This window comes from Prionailurus viverrinus, chromosome B3 (assembly GCF_022837055.1).
Source record: "Prionailurus viverrinus isolate Anna chromosome B3, UM_Priviv_1.0, whole genome shotgun sequence".
Lineage (NCBI taxonomy): Eukaryota > Metazoa > Chordata > Mammalia > Carnivora > Felidae > Prionailurus > Prionailurus viverrinus.
Window position 1 is genome coordinate 117,749,430 of NC_062566.1, and position 18,873 is coordinate 117,768,302.

Sequence of the window (18,873 nt, forward strand, 5' to 3'; positions counted from 1 at the left end):
CCCACTGCCCCACACACACCAGCGCTCACCTCCTTGGGACGCTCGCCATCACTCCCGATGACAAAAGACCCCTGCGAGATGGGGCCTCTGGCGAGCACAATGGCAGCTGCTACAGTGCTTGGCTGTGTGGCTGTCTCAGACATGGACACTCTTACTCTCCACTCTCCTTGCCCTCCTGTGTGGCAGGTTACCAGAGAAACAGTCCAGCTTCCGACTTATTTTGGGATAAGTTTAAATAAAAGAACAGCCCTCATTACTCAAGTAACCTTGTACGTGGGAGGGCCCCAATGTCCCTCGGGGTGACGGGGCTCACCTGCCCAGCCAGGGCCTTTGCTGAAATTAGAATGGCCTCAGACACCGGGACACGGTGGAACGGTTCTTGCCCCCAAAACATTCTTCTCTTTCTGGGAGCCCGAGGGAAAGTCAGGTTCAATTAAGTACAACAAGAACACCATGGCTTTCAAAACAAGGGCTATTTATTACAAAAGTAAATGGCCTCTGATTATCTGTGGAAACCTTTTTTTAATATAAAATCGTGGCTCAAGAAGCTGGCTGGAGGTTGTGCTCACAAACATCTTCTTCCTCCACCAGCAAGTTTGTGGGGCAGATCACATTTCCGCCAATTCCTGGGCACTGGAGCTCATACTCAGGGCACCACCCCGACAGCCCCTCTCCCCAGCATCTGCCAACAACAGAACCTGAACACTTGCAGCTGCGTCCACCCGCACAGCCTCATCCCCAGAGAAAGGTCTGTTCATCTGGGCTAAGAGGAAGCGGGGGGAGTGAGCAAGCTATCCTCTCATCCTTGGAACATAGTAGAAGAGACGGAGGAACCCTTCATTCCCAGTGTGGCCAAATGAGGAGGGAGCCACAGGGAGGAAGGTGGCTGAGCTTTCTCATTCCCCACCCTCCCCCAGAGTGGCTGCCCCTCTGGCTCCTTCAGGGTTCCTCCCTTCCAACAAGTTCCTATTAGGAAAGAAGAAGGTGCAAGGGAACAACGGCCACCTCCCAGTTGTCATCAGGCCAGTGCTCTTAGCTGAGAGGCAAGCGTAGATTCCTGCACTCTCCCTGGGTGGGCAGGAGAGCCCACCCAAATGGCTGTCCCCACCCAGCTCAGAAGAAACCAACTCTCTGCCTTTGGTGAGGAGAGACAGCGGTGCGGTGGAAAGCGCAAGCAGAGGTTCTCCATCCCTGTTCTTTCCTTCCAGAAATGCAATTAAGCACACAGCCCAGACTCAGCACACAGGCAGCACTTCCTGCCAGGGGAAGTCAAAAGGGCTGCAGCCCTGAGAGAGGGAGGTCATCACACCCCAGATCTAATTAACAAACCTGCCTTGCTTTTGACATTGCTGCATTTCCTCTATTAACATTAATGATGGCTGGTCCGAACGGCTAAGGATGGCCAGAAGCTTCCCTCCCCACCTCCCAGTAGATAGCACAGTCTGTCCCTGGGACCAATTTCCAGTCTCCGTGGCAACCGCCTCTCAGAGATGCTCTAAAGAGCTCTGACCCTGTCAGAATTGGTGGGGGCTACAGAGGAGGGAAGATGAAGTGTGGCAGAGCCTCATCATTAAACCTGGAAGCATCACAGCCCTCCGAGACAAAATACTCTGTCATGTACTGGCGGGAGGGAGGCAGGCTGAGGAGCTGGCCTTGGGCTGGTTCGGTTCTCACCCAAGGGTTTCCTTAATCTCTTCTATTTGGGGAAGAAGTGAAAGGAACAGCTAGCTCTGAGCTTCTTCCTTGGGCTTTAAAGTGGCAGAGAGTAGAAGCTTTGCTGCATTTCTAGGTGCTCTGGGTCCTTGGGGAAAGAGATTAGTGAAACAGTGACACAGAGAAAGGGGAATGAAATGGAAATGGGGTGTCAGCAGGGGAAGACTAGAGAAGTAAAAGGAACACCTCATGAGTGACAGGGACATCAATCTGGACGGGCCACACGGCCTACTGGGACCCCAGCCCGGCACCACAGATCCCTGCCCTGCTGCCCATCACCCTCGGCTGCTAAAAAAGGGGCCCCAAAGGCTCTCCCAGCCACCAGGAGAGTGCATCTGCCCCACTGGCGCAGCCAGGCTGGATGCAGAGGGAAAAGGACAGTAGCAAGAAACACCTCTGGCAAGCAGGCCCTGCGAACACAGAGCAGCCCAGGATAGGGTGCCATTCCTCCCACAAGGCATCATGTAATACTCTGAGAGTGAGGAAGCCAGGGCTGGTGAGCTCTCAGCTGCCTTGCTCTGGAGACTTCCCAGCAGTTGCCACCCGGGAAGCAGCTGGGAGGCCGGCCCTCCAGCCCAGAGGTGCTCCGCTCTGTTTGTTGGGAGGAGAGCGGCGCAGCGTGGACAGTCCCGTCTGCTCTGGTCTTGGTGATATCCCAGAGTGGGGTCGGTGAGCTCAGCCTTCTTGGAGGTCAGAGAATTTATGATGGTCTTACTTTCAAACCAAATCCAGCGTGAAGGAAAATACCAGAAAATACTACTGTAGCCCTGGACTATTTCTTGAGTTTATGACACTCAGCTGTCCACAGTCACAGTCTATATTCCACAGGTATATGGGCACATGTACCCTCACACCCCCACACACATCCCTCCTTATGTTGCACACTTGGGGAAACAGACCAGAGAGGTGGTGTCCTCTATTGCTGGGCCATTCCCAGTGGTGGAACCTCTGCAGAGAGAGCCGTGGCTCTCCCTTGTGTTGGGTTAAGTTCCGGGTGTGCCCCCAGAGCTCGGTCCTGGAAGGCAGCAGAATTCCTCAGGCTCCTCGGGCAGCTTCGCCCACAGCTGGGAGGGTCCAAGGGCTGGCTGCACAGCTGGCTATGCCCAGAAAGTTCCTGGACTCAGGCTGAAGTCCTTGCAGTAGCCTCAAAAGTCCCATGATTCAAGCCACCTTAGTCCTGCCATGGGACTTCGGGGATCCTGGGCTAGGGGACCAACCATCCCGTAAGCCAGAGGGTGGAAGAGGTAGAAGCTGTGAGAGAGAATCCAGAGGGGGGGCGGGTGGCATCCAGTGCCTTGGCATTGGCAAGCGGCCCTACAGACCCTTGAAATTCAGCCACCCCCCTGCCCCCTCACCCCCCCCCCCCCCCACTAGAGTTCATTAGGTCTTCTCCACCTACAAGATCTGCTTGTTCTTGTCACCACAGTCTGTCTGGTTTGCTGTTTGGGCACACTGTTGTCTGAGAGCTTAGCAGATGCTGACTTAATGACAATGAAGGAAAGGGCTCCTCCCAAGAGGCCCCAGGGAGAGACCAGCCCAGGGGTCTGGTCATGGCTGTTTGGCTCAGAGTATATGTTATAATGTGCATGTGCTCTCAGGTCACAGACCCACCATTTGCAGTTCATGCTTTAATGCTGCCTCCCTGGCAGCACTAAAGGCCAGTGACTCCCAATAGGGGATCTGTGAGACTGGCATGAAGGTGGGGAGAGGAGGGGAGGCTTGCCAAACACCCTCCTTCCAGTTATTCTGAGCCACAGCCCACACCACTCTTCCCACCCTCTCCCTCACCCTGCCTCCTCCAGAGCTGTCTGGTAGGGAGCCATGGTCATATAAAACCTGGAACCTACTGGTAAAAGGAAACAATGCAGAGTTAGCCCCTGTTTCTCCTATCTGGCTGCACATTAGGGTCACCTGGGGAGCTCTGAAAAATGGAATCAGAGCCTCTGGGGGTGGGGCTCAGTTACCGGAGTGCTTTAAAAGCAGAGTTTAAAAGCAGAGTGCTTTAGAATCCCAGGGGATTCTAAAATGCATCCAGGGCAGAGGCATCAGACTTGTGGGTGGAGAGTGGGGGACAGCTATACAAGGAGTGGGGAATACTCACCTGTAGGCAGTTCCCAGGAGCAGGCTCAGGTTTCCCACCACATACAGGCCCCTGGCCAGGGAAGAGGAGGCCAGGCTCCAGGCCCAGAGCCGCAGGAGAGTGTCCCACAGAATACCTAAGTGTAAGAAGAGACCTAGCACCAGTCTGTCAGAGGATGACTTCTGGGATGCAGCACGAAGGAGCCACTCCAGGTCAGGAATCAGGGAGACCCCCTCAGCATTGTTCCTCTGCCCCTCTCCCCCAGGTCCAGGTAGGCAGTGCTGACCTGTCAACATGCTGGAGAAGAGCATGGCTGGGAAGTAGTGGTGGAAGTAGAGAATCCGGCCCATCAGGAAGAACGGGAAGTAATGGAGAATCCAGCCAAGCAGGAGCTGACCGCCTCCTCGCAGCAGGACCTGGGACAACCCTGGGCCCCAAGCAGCACAGCCCAGGTTATAGCCAGGGAGAGGGCAGAGACCCGGGGTCCTTGTCCAGCTCTGCCCCTTCCCTGCTGTGTGACTGGACCGGGCTGCCTTTCCTCATCTGGAGAATGCTGAGCAAGCCTAGGCAGCTGGAAGAGAGGAGCAGCTGGCCCTCGAGAGCCTTGCACATTACCCACTCAGGGAGGCTGGCACCCATGCAGGTGCACCAAACACCAGCAGGAGGCAGCCTAGCCTCTAAAGAAACCAAGATGCTCACATCCCACAGGTAGCTGCCCCCATCCCACCTCCGTCTCCCACACCTTTGCTGCCACACAGATCTTTGCAGCGGCCGACAGGAGGGAGGTGAAGTTGGAGATGAGGATGGAGGGGGACAGAGGGGGCTTAGGACTGTGGCTGTTCACAGAGGGAGCGGCACAGGGTAAAAAGAGCCTGCGGGAACGTTTCAGGGGCTGCAGTCCGTGCCCTAGGGGCTCCTCCCTACCCCACTAGAAGATGGGCCATGGAACAGGGAGGAGGCAGAGGAGAAGAGGTGGGTAGCTCTCTATAGAGTGTAAAGGTTAAAAGCAAGGCTCTGGAGACACCTGGGTGGCTCAGTCAGTTGAGCATCGAACTCTTGATTTCGGCTCAGGTCATGATCCCAGGGTTGTGGGATCAAGCCCCCATGTGTTGGGCTCCATGCTGAGCATGGGAGCCTGCTTAAGATTCTCTCTCTTCCTCTGCTCCTCTCCTCTGCTCTCGTGCTCGTGCTCGCACTCTCTCTCTCTCTCTCAAAGAAAAAAAGTGAAGGCTCTGAAGTCAGACTGCTTGGGTTTGAATCTCAGCTCTACACTTACCAGTGTATGTTCTGGGACAAGTCTCTTCTCTTTTTGCCTTTGCTTCCTAATCCATAAAATGGGGGTAAGAATGTTCTACTCTACAGGGCTGTTGGGAGGATAGGCATTCGGTGACTGAGCTTTAAAGAAGGGAGAGAGTGGGGGCTGAAGGCAGAATGGCCCGGCAGAAGTATAGGCCCCAGCCAGCTGCTAGGTCAGGGGAGGGAGAGCCCAAGGGACCCAACCTTCAACCTCCGCAGGCAGGTGTGCCCCTCTCTGCACAGCTACAGCAATGATGCTCCCCAAGAGGAGGTAGAGGGCAATGCTCAACAGATTCAGCCACCAAACCACCTGCATGGAAAGGAGAATGGGCAGGTGAGAGGAAAGCCGCAGTCCCCAGGCTAAAGGTCTACACAGGGAGAGGGCTGGGTACTCACCGGGTTGCCAAGCAGATACACACGGAAGTCTGTGTCATTGACCCCTGAGAAGCGCAGGCCCTGTGGGGCAGAGGACACCCTGCTGATCCAGGGCCCAGTGCATCCAGGCCACACGTGCTCCGGTGGGGGGAAGACCAGTTACCTTTCACAGATAGGGAGCCTGGGCAGGAGGCTCAGAAAGTGCCAATTCTACATGAGCTCTCGGGGAAGGTGGGTCAGATTCAGGACAAAAAACAGAGCCCTGTCGGCCAGCCACCTCATGCCAGGTAAGGCCTTGCCTAGTTACCCTAGCTCACCCCACCCAACCAAGTCTCAGTGACCTCTTTTTTGGCTCCATTTCCTGGGATAAACTCTAGCCTTGAGCCCTACCTGATAGTTGACAGGCCAGTGCCAGGGTTTGGACGTGAACTCATTGTCCTTGGGTTTGAGACCATTGTTCCCCTGCAGGAAAATGGCAAAGAGAAGCTAGTCAAGGCAGAGATCTAGAGAGCTGACAGAAGTGTGAGCAATGGGCATCTCTGACATATGGCCAAGTGTCCAGAGGAAACCTCCCCCTACCGTCCCCCTCCCTGCAGGGAAGTCAGGTGCTCATTTTCAGTCACTGTTCACCTGCTTACAACTGCCTTACTTCTCCCAACATACAAGCCTCCATTTCCACCAGAGACAGTCCATTCAGACCCACTATGCTTGAGAGAAAAGAGAATGAAAGACTTGTTTCCTGTGAGCACAAAACATATACCCATCTTTCAGACCAAGGAGAAGGTGTGAAGAGAGCTAGTGGGGATACAAAATCAAGCCAACTTGTTCCCTCAGGAACCCAATTTCAAACACAGAACCAGAAATCTGATGAGTTCCCAGACTTGGAAAAAGTTCCTTTAACCTAGTGTTTCTCAACTTTTTTTTTTTTTTCATTATTGCCCCTCCTGGAACTTTTCAGACATTTTTTTCCTAAATGCCTCCAATGACATTTTAATACCACAGCAATACCGTAAATATGTTTATATACTGGATGACTACCTATGCTTCATACATGAAAAAGTTAACGGTTTTCTGCCCTCCAAGAACACATTTTACCCTCTGGGTGATATTACGCATTGAGAATACATACTTTAGCCTGAAGGAACAAGATTCAGCCCCTTTAATCCAGTGGCTAAGACTGTCCTCTACACGGCAAAATCAGGGCTTTTCAAAGGCAAGAAGGAAAGGATCAGGACCCTGGATACTAAGCACAGGTCTGGTGTCAGCCTCATTATCAGAACAAATTGAGAAGGCACTTCCTGAGAACAGCTGTAAGATGCTGTGAGTTAGGTCAGGGTTTCTCCATTGAAGGGCCTCAGAATGAAGAATGAATCTGGACCCCAAAGGAGCTGTGGAGGGAAATGAATTCCTTCAAACCAGTGCAGTTCAGTCCCAGGCTCAAGGACTCCAGCCAGAGCTATAACAAACCAGGGGCATCCTATTTACTACATTAATGTCAGAAATCCAGTTCCTTTACTAAACCAAGAAATGGAAGGAAGGAAAAGTCTGTAACCATTACAGGCATATACATTTGTACACTGTTCTCTATGCTTAACACCTTGAGTGGGCTCGTTCCAGCTGACCTCACCAGACGAGGCAGCCTTCTCTGCACAGGACTCAGGCCCTCCACTCAGCTGGCAGAAAAGCCCTCTCCCGTGCAGTTTCCATCATCTGGACTATTTTGATCTCTTTCCCCATCTTGATGCTACATTGGTTGAGTAAGAAAGCTCCCTTATGCCCTTTTATTCTTTGGCTCTACCTCTTAAATAATGAAAGAAGAAACGAGACTATTTAGACTTAGTCTTAAAATTCTACCCAGACGAGGACACCTGGGTGGCTCAGTTGGCTGGGAGACTGACTCTTGATTCCGGCTCAGGTCATGACCTCACGATTCATGATATCAAGTCCCATGTCAGGTTCTGCGCTGACAGTGCAGAGCCTGCTTGGGATTCTCTGTCTCCCTCGCTCTCTGCCCCTCCTCCACTCGTGTGCGCGCGCACGCACACACACACATGTGCTCTCTCTCTCAAAATAAGTTAACAAAACTTTAAAAATAAAAAAATTCTACCCAGACCTAAAATGATATTTTGACTGACAGGCACATATTCAAAGGAGCTATGTCATCAGGCCACAGTGACAGCTACAAGCAGAGAGTCAGAGAAGAAGTGACCCAGAGATCACTTGATGTGAAGTCATCACCTCACAATGTGCAAAAATGACAAAATCTGAATTTTTTAATTTAATCTGGTGGAAGAAGTCAACTATATTTACTGAGTACCGCCTATAAAATCACTTCCAGGGAGGTCCACTTGACAACGGCTCAGCAGGGGAAAAATAACAATCACTAGACCTCTCTGCTGCCCTGTGGGTGGAGTGATAATCACAAACCTGACTTGGGATACAGTGACTCTTAAACACCATTCCTGCAGAACACTGGTTTCCATAAGCCAAAGGAAAGGGGTCTCTTCTACACATCCACACCGCAGCAAGGTTTCTCTAACACACCGGGAGAAGTTAAGATAATGGGTAGAACCTTCTCAACTTAAAGCTCTCTTCTCTCAATTGTTCTTACGCCTTTGAGCTACGACTGCTGTCAGATACCAATGATGGAGAGTACAAACAAAGAATCTTATAAAACCTGCAAAAGACTCAATCAGGCCCCCTAAATAGATCCCAAGTCTAGGAACTTGAGGGGGCTCATGGTAGGGATTTTATGCTGCAGCTAAACAACATGCTCAGGTTAGCTATTCATCCTAATTCATTCTAACCTCAGGTGATGGAATGAACTATCAGCATCTCATGCTCTTCAGGCAAGAGCACTCTGGCTTTCAGGAGCTCTGCCATTTGAACAGATTTGAGAATCACTTAGAAATGGAAGAGTGTAGCAGTAACCAGCACTGACTCTGCCAGCCTCGCTGTGAAGCCCGGATCCACCTCTTACATTTAGCTGTGTGACCCTGGGCAGCTTTAACCTCTCCGTGCCCCAATTCCCTCGTCTATAAACTGGGGACAATAATCTCCATAGGACTGTAATAACCACTGAATAAGTCAGTTCACGTGCAGTGCTTAGAGTGGTGGCTGGCACATAAGAGCTACATACGTGTGCACTGGTGTCTGTTGTCATCATCATCATCATCATCACCACTATCATCATTCTGTGATAAGGGAAATGCCTTTGAAAACCAAGTAAACTGTAAGTGAAGACCCTTTCAAAGTCCTCCATGAGGGGGCAGTGGATCTATACATAGCTCCTGATCTGTGATGCAAATTTGTGGATGGCAAGAGCTCGTAGAGAAGCCATCGAATGAGAGGGGCCACAGTACCCGGATCATCACCATGTGGGACTCCAGCAAGACCTCAGGAAAACTGGGCTGCAGCACGTCCAGGCTGATGTTCGGCACTAGGCAAAGAAATGACAAAGAAGAAAACCTTGGTCGCACATTCTCCCAGCTGTCCACAGCATCCACACTGTAGCCAGAGTCTGAGTGCAGCCTTCCTGATGCTCTGGCTAACCAGTAGGTAGGAGTGTTGAGGAGACAGAAGAAAGCTTGACCCAATTCTTGATCATCCGCCTTCAGCTTGTGTGAAGCACTCATGAGGCATTTGGAGAAACACAAAGGCAACAGACGATGAGGCCTGTCTCCGGTCTGTCCCTGGTGTGGCCACCGCTCTCGGCACCATCACCCTTCATTATGGTACAGCTTCAAATGCTGCTCTCCCTGCCAGGCAGGTCTGTGAGGACAGGGGCCAAGTCCACCTCATCCACCAGTGTCTTCCTGGGACCCCCAGTCTTCCCCTCATACTCACTAAAGAGTTGTTTAATTGGTGAATTAATTAGCTGGTTGGTTAAATTAGGTAGTAAGAAGAATGTAAAATGGGAAGCATGGAGAAGGGAAATCAAGCAAAAGCTTGAAAGGGGTGGTTGGGGAGGACAGACGATGAATCCAAAGATTCACCGAGTTGAAGATGACACTGATGTAGAAATGTCAAACAGGAGCCTGGGAGTACAGATATGGGGCTCAGATCAAGGGCTGTGGCCATCGCTTTCTGTACAAGTGTTGGCTGGCTGTGGGGAGGGGAGGAGCTCTACATAGGGGCATAAAGGGAAAGCACCAGTCTGCTCTAACCCTTGAGAGTGGGAAGCACCCCTGGTACAGGGGACAGAACAGCCCAGAAGGAGATGAGAGAGGTGGGCCTGCACTGCAGGCAGTCAAGGCGAAGCATTAAATCCAGGGAGAGGCAAGGAAAATGAAAAGAGGAAATTAGCTCTGGTCGTGAGTGAAGTCACTGGTCACTTTAGGGAGAGTTTAAGGAAGACGGGAAGTTCACATGGATGGGAAGAGAAAGGAGCTACCTTCATACAAAAACTCGTGTGAAGAGATTCAATAATGATACAAAGTGACAGCAGAGTCTATAAAGGTTTATTTTTCTAAGATAAGAGTTACTTATAAATGTTTCCAGGAAGTAAGTTCACTCACGTTTGGGGTTGATATGGTCCTCCACATTCCAGATAGAGTTGAGGGTTTCCTTTAGGTATGGGGTGCAAGTAACCTCCAACTGCTCCCAGCCCCTGTGAAAAGCAGTCACAGATGTCTCTCAGAAGATGTGAAACTCACCAGAGTAGCACTGTTGAATCTCTTAAATACACAGGACTCTGTTCTTTTCAATCCAGGGGCTATGCTTTTATCAACCTCACTCTTGTATTCCACGACTATCACAGAAGTCATCTAGCATAGAGCATTCCCGCTTTAGGAAGGTCCAGAGCAGTTAGAAGGTCCAAACCAGATGAACAAACATTGAACTCTCAGTACACATAAAATACCCAAGGGACTCTGGAGTTCTCTGCTCTATAACACACCCGATGCCTTTTCTCCCTCTATTTACCATACAAAAACATGAGGGGCGCCTGGGTGGCTCAGTTGGTTAAGCATCCAACTTCAGTTCAGGTCATGACCTCATGGCTCGTGAGTGTGATCCCTGCGTCGGGCTCTGTGCTGACAGCTCAGAGCCAGGAGCCTGCTTCAGATTCTGTCTCCCTCTCTCTCTGCCCTTCCCTGCCCCACCCCTACCCCCATGCTCTGTCTCTCAAAAATAAATAAGCATTTAAAAAAAAATTTTTTTTTTTAAAATACAAAAACATGAGGTAAACATTGACAATGGAGAAACAGAAGTTTCTGGTATACTGCTTGTACTGTGAAAGGAGAAGCGTGAGCCTCAACTGGGACATCAGTACCCCAAAGACTCACCATTTGGGCAGGACCTTTCCCGAGGAGCCCAGGACACAACCTGTGACCAGATGGATGAGTCGAATTCGACTTCTCAGCACTTTGATCCGGTTTCCAAATTTTCTGTTTACAACCTCAATCCGCCAGAAATCATTGGAGTCTCCTGTCCCATTCTGCCATGTAAATCAAGGAAAAAATACAAAGAAAGCAAGATGACTTTAGAGAACGCATGTCAGGAAGGGGAAATGCCACCCTTTCAGATGCCACCATGTTACAAAGGTCAAAGACTAAATGGGCCTCAATGGATAAGGTGGGAAAGGGAACACAGCAACACCCCAAGTGATACACATTCCTCAGCACTCACTATCACAACCAAGAAAAGTAGTGTAACTTCTACAGCCTGCAGTCCGATTCTTCACTTCATGGGACTAGAGTTTAAATTCTAAACATATGTTTTTACTCTTAAACCAAACTCAAGACATCACCCTGAACCAACAGAAATAGATTTGGGTCATTTGCACCCATTACTTGGCCATCTGGACACTTACTCATCTAAGCCAGAAATTAAGACACTTATGTCTAATTCTCCTCAGGAGATACCCGCAAGAAAAAGATGAGTTGTGGCTCCAGTACTGTAGGCTGAGCAAACAGAAAGAGGGTTGGGAAGTCCACCTAGCAGAATCGTTACTGATTCTGCACCAAAGCCTCTGCAAGGGAACATAAGATGGTCCTAAGTCTAGCTGCCCACAAGTTGTTTTGTTTCCAAATTACTCCCCAAGCCATAAGTATAAAGCTTCTTCTATTAACTACATCACCCCAAGGTAGTAAAAATCTCAAAATAACGTGGTGATTAACATCGCTCTGCAGAACAGGCAAGTAATCCTTAAAAACAAAGCCAATGAAGATTTGGGATCTGGCAAAGGATAAACTTATATATTCACCTAGGATCATATTGTGGATCCATGGCTTCTATGTCCAATGTGATTTTATTTTATTATTACTTATTTTTTAAGTTTTTAATGTTTATCTATTTTTGAAAGAGAGACAGAGCAAAAGCAGGGGAGGGGCAGAGAGAGAGGGAAACACAGAATCCGAAGTAGGCTCCAGGCTCCAAGATGTCAGCACAGAGCTCGATGCAGGGCTTGAACTCACAAACCATGAGATCATGACCTGAGCGGAAGGTGGGCGCTCAACTGACTGAGCCACCCAGGCGCCCCCTCCAATGTGATTTTAAAAGAAACCCAAATAGTATTCATATGTAACATTTATTAAGTGTCAGAACATAAGAATGGCCTGGTTATCATGGGAGGAGAGAGATGGAGACAAATGGAAGCATATGTTGCTTTTCCCACAGCAAACTTAGCCAAAACGTTCCCAATGTTAACAGAGTCCCTGTGTAGCCCCCAATCCTTACGAACATTGCAGAATTCCAGGGAGGATGTATTCTGCCACATGGCCCTGAGCCAGGCCTCACAATTTTTTACATCCTACTCACACTCCAGTTGCTCACTTACTATGCCATAGCCAGTGACCTGATAGTGCTTTCGGGTCAGGGGGGCCTCATGATAGTGACTGTGCAGGTTCCGAGAAGTCCTAGAAGTTAAAAGAGAGAGAAATATCATCATCCTGGAAAAAAGAGATATGCAGTGTCTCCTCTTTTACTGAGGATATTCACAATCATCTGTTAGGGCAAGAAAAATTAGAATCTGAACTATGAAATCCAACTTATCAGGAATGTCTTGCCTACTTACTTACAAGAAATACCCAGAGAATCAGAGAATCCCAAACCAGGAAGGACAGATGGTAGGAGTCCTGGACTACATGCCAAGAAAGGGGTTAACTTCAGCAGTCAGAGGGATGACTTATCACATTTGGTGGCTTTGAAACACTTAGCTTGCCTGACTCATGAGGCAGCTTTGGGGAGAAGAAGTTAAAATCTGTATTCTATACCTGCCTGAGCCAGCTAAGCCTCCTCCCTCCCATTTACTCTTTCTACCCTCATTACCAGTTTTACAAAGTGGGGAACTGTGGGGTAAGTAGGGGGATTAATTTAGCTTTTATTTGCTTTGTGCCTTTTATAATAATTCTTACTTTTATCTACAATAAGTGTTCATTATAAAAATTTTGGAAATTTCCAAAAATAAAACTTAACAATAAATAATAACTTTTAATTTGTTTATAAAACAAAATGAAGTTTAAAAGTGTCTATAATCCTACCGGATAGGAAAAAAAAAAAAAAAAAACAAACACTGCTTATAGCTTTTCTATATACATAATCCCTGATTTTCAAAAAAAATCTGTACCTGATGATTCTTGTATACATAATTTTTGCAGGGTTGCTTCTGCAATCTATTGTTCCTGTTCGCTCTTGCACATGGTGCCCTATTTCCTTGTGTGCTTAGTTATTTTTTACTATGTACTATTCACTGTCACTGAAAAGCTATTTATGGGAATGGATGACAATGTATTTCCCAAAAGCGGATTTATATTTGCTTTTAGGCAGGTACCTAGGAGATATTACCAGTCTAGGATTATGTTTGTTTAAATTCATGGCCTAAAGATATCGAGACCATCCAGATAAAATTAATTTGGGCCACAAATTCATGTGAGGATCAATTGGTAGTTACAACTTTTCAGGAACCAGAGATAGCCCCTCTTCATCCCTGCTCCCCCTGCTCAAGCCCTTTGGGGTTCCAAGTTTAGGGGAAGGATTACTTAATAAATTTACCACATTGGGTGAGCTTAGAGCTTTGAATTTACAACTCTTTCTCTCAAGGCAGACAAAACCAAAGATCGAAACTCAACATTGTGGGGTCAAGGCAGAAGGGGCTGCAGCACCCCACTCATTTCTCTGGATTCCCACTTTCACTTAGATTTTGGCCTGGTAACTCCCTACTGTCTGTCAGCTCTTTGATGCTTTAAGATGTTTTCATATCATTCCAGCATTTTTAGTCATTTCCAGTGAGAACATTGCTTAAATAAACTAGCTTGCCATATTCTCAGAAACAGACTTCTATGTTTTCCTAAAGGCAGCCACTTGAGAAGAAGCTCTGGATAACTCAAATATATATATATATTTTTTTTTCTCTAGAAGAAGGGAAACTGAACAGTGCCTTCAAAGTTCGAACTCCCCAAAGCCAAAAGAGGTGGACAAAACTGGCCTGCTTGTTTGATCAGCCTTCATAAAATGGCTCTCCCATTCTAGCACAGCAGCCTTGTTCTATTTACTAGAGCCTCATCCAATCTGACTTCTATTTATTTCCAGCTTAAAAGAACTCTCTACCTTTGGTGCCCATACCACTCATTCATCCCAGACAGCAAATTTACTTACTCTTTGTGTTCTAGCCGAATGATGTCTCCATGTCTTACAAACTCCACTGGTAATGAAGGGTCTAGGGGATCTGCCGAGAAGAAACAATCACTGATATCTGAAATCATTCACTCATTAGTGCCAATTGAGGGCCTACAGGTAAAGAGTTATGGTACAATATGGTATATTTGAGAGGTACAGATAGAGTGCTGGGAGAACAAAGAGAAAGGGCCCCTCACTGTCTCAGAGAAATGCTTGAAAAGACTCTTCAAGGAGGGGAGAATTTTGTCAGGTGAACAAGTGGGGCACAGTTGTATGAAAGAATAAAACACTTTTGATCAAAGGTAAATGGTTTCATATGAGTGGGAGAGTGGGCGGGAAAGACAGTGGGAATAGGTGAGGGTGTGAACAAGTAGGGCCAGACAGTGAAGGACAGGCCTGTATCTGACAGGTACCGAAGCCCCCACAGGAAGATTTTTAAGCTGAGAAGGCAAATAATAATATTTTCCTTTTAGTAGTAAAAATATAGTATTCCAAAAATTAATTCCATGTAAACGACCATATGCCCAGCTTTCCTCAGAATCCAATGTTAAACCTACAAATTTTGCCAGTCATTATCTTGTCTCTGGCAAAAACCTGCTAAGTGTGAGGCAAAGAAAATGATGAGGTAACAAAAGAAAGGGACCACATCTTCCAGAAGCCAAGAGCAATCAGGTCTAGCAAGGCAGTGACAATGGCAAAGTTGCTGGCAGTAATCAGCAACACAAAAGGATCCTTGCAAACTTCTGTCCCAGACAGTGAGACAGTGACACTCAAGGTCAGGAAAGAGAAATGTGCCAGAACAAATCACTGGCTCTCAAGAGAAATAGAGAATTCAAGTGTAGAGATGCCCATTCCTCTGTGGACTTTAAAGTCTCCGAAAAAGATTAATCAGCAAAGTGACAAAATAAGTCAATGGGGAGGGAAGAGGGAAGTTTCAGCTCACATGGATTTGGCGGGGTGGGGGCATTTACAGCCATCAAGAACACAGAGACCTAAATAAATAAAATCACAAATGAGAGAGGAGAAATAACAACTGAACCACAGAAATATCAATAATCATATGAGAGTATTATTTTAAAAAACTATATGCCAACAAATTGGACAACGTAGAAGAAATGGATAAATTCTTAGAAACAAATAAACTATCAAAAGAACACAAAGACCTCAGTATATATGGCCCCCACTTCCCAAAGTGCTTATACCTCTCTGTCTTCACACAAAGCCTCAGTTGCCTAGGTGAAATGCAACCACCCTAATCTAGAAGCCACATCGAATAACAGATCCTAGATGTTCAAAGATTTGGTCGATGCCCACATAGCTTTAGAAGTAAAGAGGTCTTGGGGCGCCTGGGTGGCTCAGTCAGTTAAGTGTCTGACTTCGGCTCAGGTCATGATCTCACGGTTCGTGGGTTTGAGCCCCACGTCGGGCTCTGTGCTGAACGCTTGCTCAGAGCCCGGAGACTGCTTCGGATTCGGTGTCTCCTTCTCTATCTGCCCCTCCCCCACTCACGCTCTGTCTCACTCTCTCTCAAAAATTAATAAATCTAATAAAAAAAATAAAAAGAAAGAGGTCTTGCCTTACAACCCCTCATTGTGATAGACCACTTATGTTTATCCTGTTGGATGAAAACAATCAATACTGGTATTATAAAGGTATACAAACAGACTCTGACCAGTGGTGTCACAACATATATCACTGAGGATTAGGAGGCAAAAACAGTGGTTGTGTGTGCCACATTTCTAGTCTCAAGACCACAGCAAGAAGAGTTGGGGAAAGGAACAAAGAAGGTGAGTTTAGATGAATAGCCGCCCACTGCCACACAAACACTCAGGAGCAGCTAACTCAAGACAGGCTGAGCCAGGTGGTGTTTACTGAGGAGTCACAGAGAACGCCTGTGACATAGGACAATCAGCAGGGGCTCAGAAGGTGAGCAGGAGATGCCCTCTGTTCTCTTCCTAGCTGTAGCAGAAGGCACAGCCTGCAGGTAGCTAGATCACTGACCAAAGAAAGATCCAGATATAGCCCATGTCATAAAGTCCTGAGAGCCCATTAAGTGTGCTTCAGAGCAGCTCTGCCCAGGCCAATCAGGGGCAGGCCAGCAGGTACTGAGTGAGGGGCTAAGCACCAGGCTAGACGAGCCCAGCCACAGGCCCTCAGATCAAGACAACTTGAGCTGCACCATATGCTGGGGTCTGCAAGGCTTGGTGTGCTCTCAATTAGAAAGGACAGCAGCTACCATGTGCCCTCAGTTGGGGCTACTCGACCAGCCCCTGGCAGCAAGTCCAGGCAACCAGTTCTGGATTAAGCCTGAACCTTGGCCCCGCTCTCTAGCTTCAAAATGACAGCTGTCAAGAGTGAGATCTTATCCGTCTTGCTCACTGCTTATCTCCTATGTTGACTGCAGTGCTTGGAACATAGTAGGTGCTCAAAAAATAACTGTTGAAAGGATAATTGACCTCAGTAAAGGTATTGCCCAAGAATGATCAGGAGAGCCCACCTCTGTACCATTTGAAGGCATGAGAAATGTTAAAAATGGCTCAGAGTGAGCAATAACACAAGAGACATCACTCAGTTCCCTACCGTATTACCTGCATTTGTATTATGTTTCTTGATAATCCACAGATTGTTGTAGTCCTTGTGCAAATAGGTGGTGACCTGAGGGGAAGGGGTGGGAGGAGGTAGGGGGAAGAATACCATCACTATCGGCACAGCCACAGGACAATCAACAACAAATCAACATTGCCTAAGCCTCTTTCAGAATCCCGAGCTGCTGACCCGAGAGGCCATGTTTCCCAATGGGGTTCAGAAGTAACACTGGTAAGATTCTCTCCTTCCATCTGCATTTAGAGGTTTCTCCCACAACAGCCTTTTTGATTTGTCTCTTCATATCTTTCTGCATCTTGTCTTTAAAGTTTCAGCCACCTAGAGGAGGAGCCATGATACCTTGTATAACATAGTCTCCAGCATACAAAGAGGATTTAGTGCATTTTAAGAAGTAATTAAAGGATGCCTGGGTGGCTCAGTCTATTAGGTGTCCAACTTGTGATTTCCGCTCAGATTATGATCTCACTGCTCGTGGGTTCAACCTCCACATCAGGCTCTGCAGCACAGAGCCTGCATGGGATTCTCTTTCCCTCTCTCTCTTCTCCTCCCTCACATGTACACACTCTCTCTCTCCAAAAAAAAAAAAAAAAACAAAAAACAAAAACAAAAAAAAACCAACCTTAAAAAAAAAAGTAATTAAGACCATGCCTCAAACTTTCTAAATGAAAAATTCATGCTATATTTTCTAGAATGTGGCCAAATGAAACTAAAAAGCTCCATAAATGTCTCATCCTAGAAGCCTGAAGTTTTAGCCCACAGCCATCCTATATACAGATTTTTTAAAAATTAAATGTGTGTGTATGCATGTGAACATGCCTGTAACACTGTGATGAATCTAACAGCAAAAATTTGAAAACAGTATAAATGTCACTAGAGGAATAGTTAACATGATGGTATGTCCCAGGACAGAATATTACACAGCCACAGGAAACGTCTCTGAGCATTTTTTACCAGCATAGGAAAAGGCTTATAAAATGCTGATGCTGAAAATGGCTGCCATTTATCACTAGGTACTATTCTAAGCACCAGGCACGTCTTATCTCCATGCTATAGGTACTTTGGTTATCCCCACCTTAATTATAAGGAAACTAAGGTTAAGTAATTTGTTAAAGGTCACCACAGCCTATCAATGGAGAGACATGATTCAAACCAAGGCAGCTAATTCCAATGCTCCCAGGATAGAGACCATCTAACAAACAATTATGCCAATTATGTAAACAAGAACATAAATACCCAGAGACAACAGAAATACTTACAAAGTGAGTTTTTATAACTCCAATTGGACAAAACATGACTGATTTACTTGCAAAGAGATTTGGAATTAGCATTTAAGGAAAAAAAAAATATGCATGTATTATGGCCAATTTGTTTTGGTGGCTTTTACATTCTCAGAAAAAAAAAAATTAGGACTAATGGTATTAAGAATATACAAGAAACTAAAATATTTTGGCAGCCATAGAGAAAGTAAGTCCATGCTCCTGAACACAGATATACAGAGTCCACCTTAGATTTGCTTATGGATCTTAAGATTTTTCTGGTGGTTATGTGTGTGTACTCTGTGTATTTTTTTAAAATAAAACCTATTATTAGTAAAATTCCTGTAAGAAAAATTACTTCTTCATTGTCAGTATAGTCCACGGCCTCTTTTTCCCAGCCAAACATTTGTTTTTACAATGCATTTTTCACTAACACGAGGTCTCCAAGAAACACTGGTATCCTCTAACAACAGAATGTTGTGCACCAAGTCATGTGGATAAAAAGTGATCTTCCAGAATTATGTGTAGCTTTTATCTTTTGGGGGTTTTTTCGTTTTGTTTTTGTTTCATTACTTTTCTATATTTCTCAATTTTATAAATGTTATAGTTTAAAAATATTTAGGGGTGCCTGAGTGACTCAGTCGATTAAGAGTCTGACTGCGGCTCGGGTCATGATCTCGCAGAACATGAGTTCAAGCCCTGTACCCAGGCTCTGTGCTGACAGCTCAAAGCCTGGAGCTTGCTTTGGATTCTGTGTCTCCCTCTCTCTCTGCCCCTCCCTTATTTTCATTCTGTCTTTCTCTCTCTCTCTCTCTCTTAAAAATAAATAAAACATTAAAAAAAACTTTTTTTTTTAATATTTAAAAATGGACACTTAGAGTTGTTGACAAGACATTAAATCCCGGGGCAGTGAGGGTCACTAGAGGTGATTTA

At 46.8% G+C, this 18,873-nt stretch overlaps 1 protein-coding gene across 2 annotated transcripts in view; it reads right to left on the reverse strand.

The window, feature by feature from the left end:
• Positions 1-458: 458 nt before the first annotated feature.
• POMT2 (protein O-mannosyltransferase 2) overlaps positions 459-18,873 on the reverse strand; it is a 43,093-nt gene continuing 24,678 nt past the window's right edge. For both annotated transcript variants that reach the window (XM_047862859.1, XM_047862860.1), the window contains 12 exons: positions 16,669-16,735; positions 14,060-14,129; positions 12,243-12,321; positions 10,750-10,901; positions 9,982-10,073; positions 8,827-8,903; positions 5,855-5,926; positions 5,486-5,545; positions 5,294-5,399; positions 4,080-4,220; positions 3,815-3,929; positions 459-2,964 (listed from right to left, as the gene is read on the reverse strand). In XM_047862859.1, coding sequence (XP_047718815.1) covers positions 2,859-2,964; positions 3,815-3,929; positions 4,080-4,220; positions 5,294-5,399; positions 5,486-5,545; positions 5,855-5,926; positions 8,827-8,903; positions 9,982-10,073; positions 10,750-10,901; positions 12,243-12,321; positions 14,060-14,129; positions 16,669-16,735 — 1,137 coding nt within the window. In that variant the 3' untranslated portion in view covers positions 459-2,858. The remainder of the gene's footprint in view (positions 2,965-3,814; positions 3,930-4,079; positions 4,221-5,293; positions 5,400-5,485; positions 5,546-5,854; positions 5,927-8,826; positions 8,904-9,981; positions 10,074-10,749; positions 10,902-12,242; positions 12,322-14,059; positions 14,130-16,668; positions 16,736-18,873) is intronic.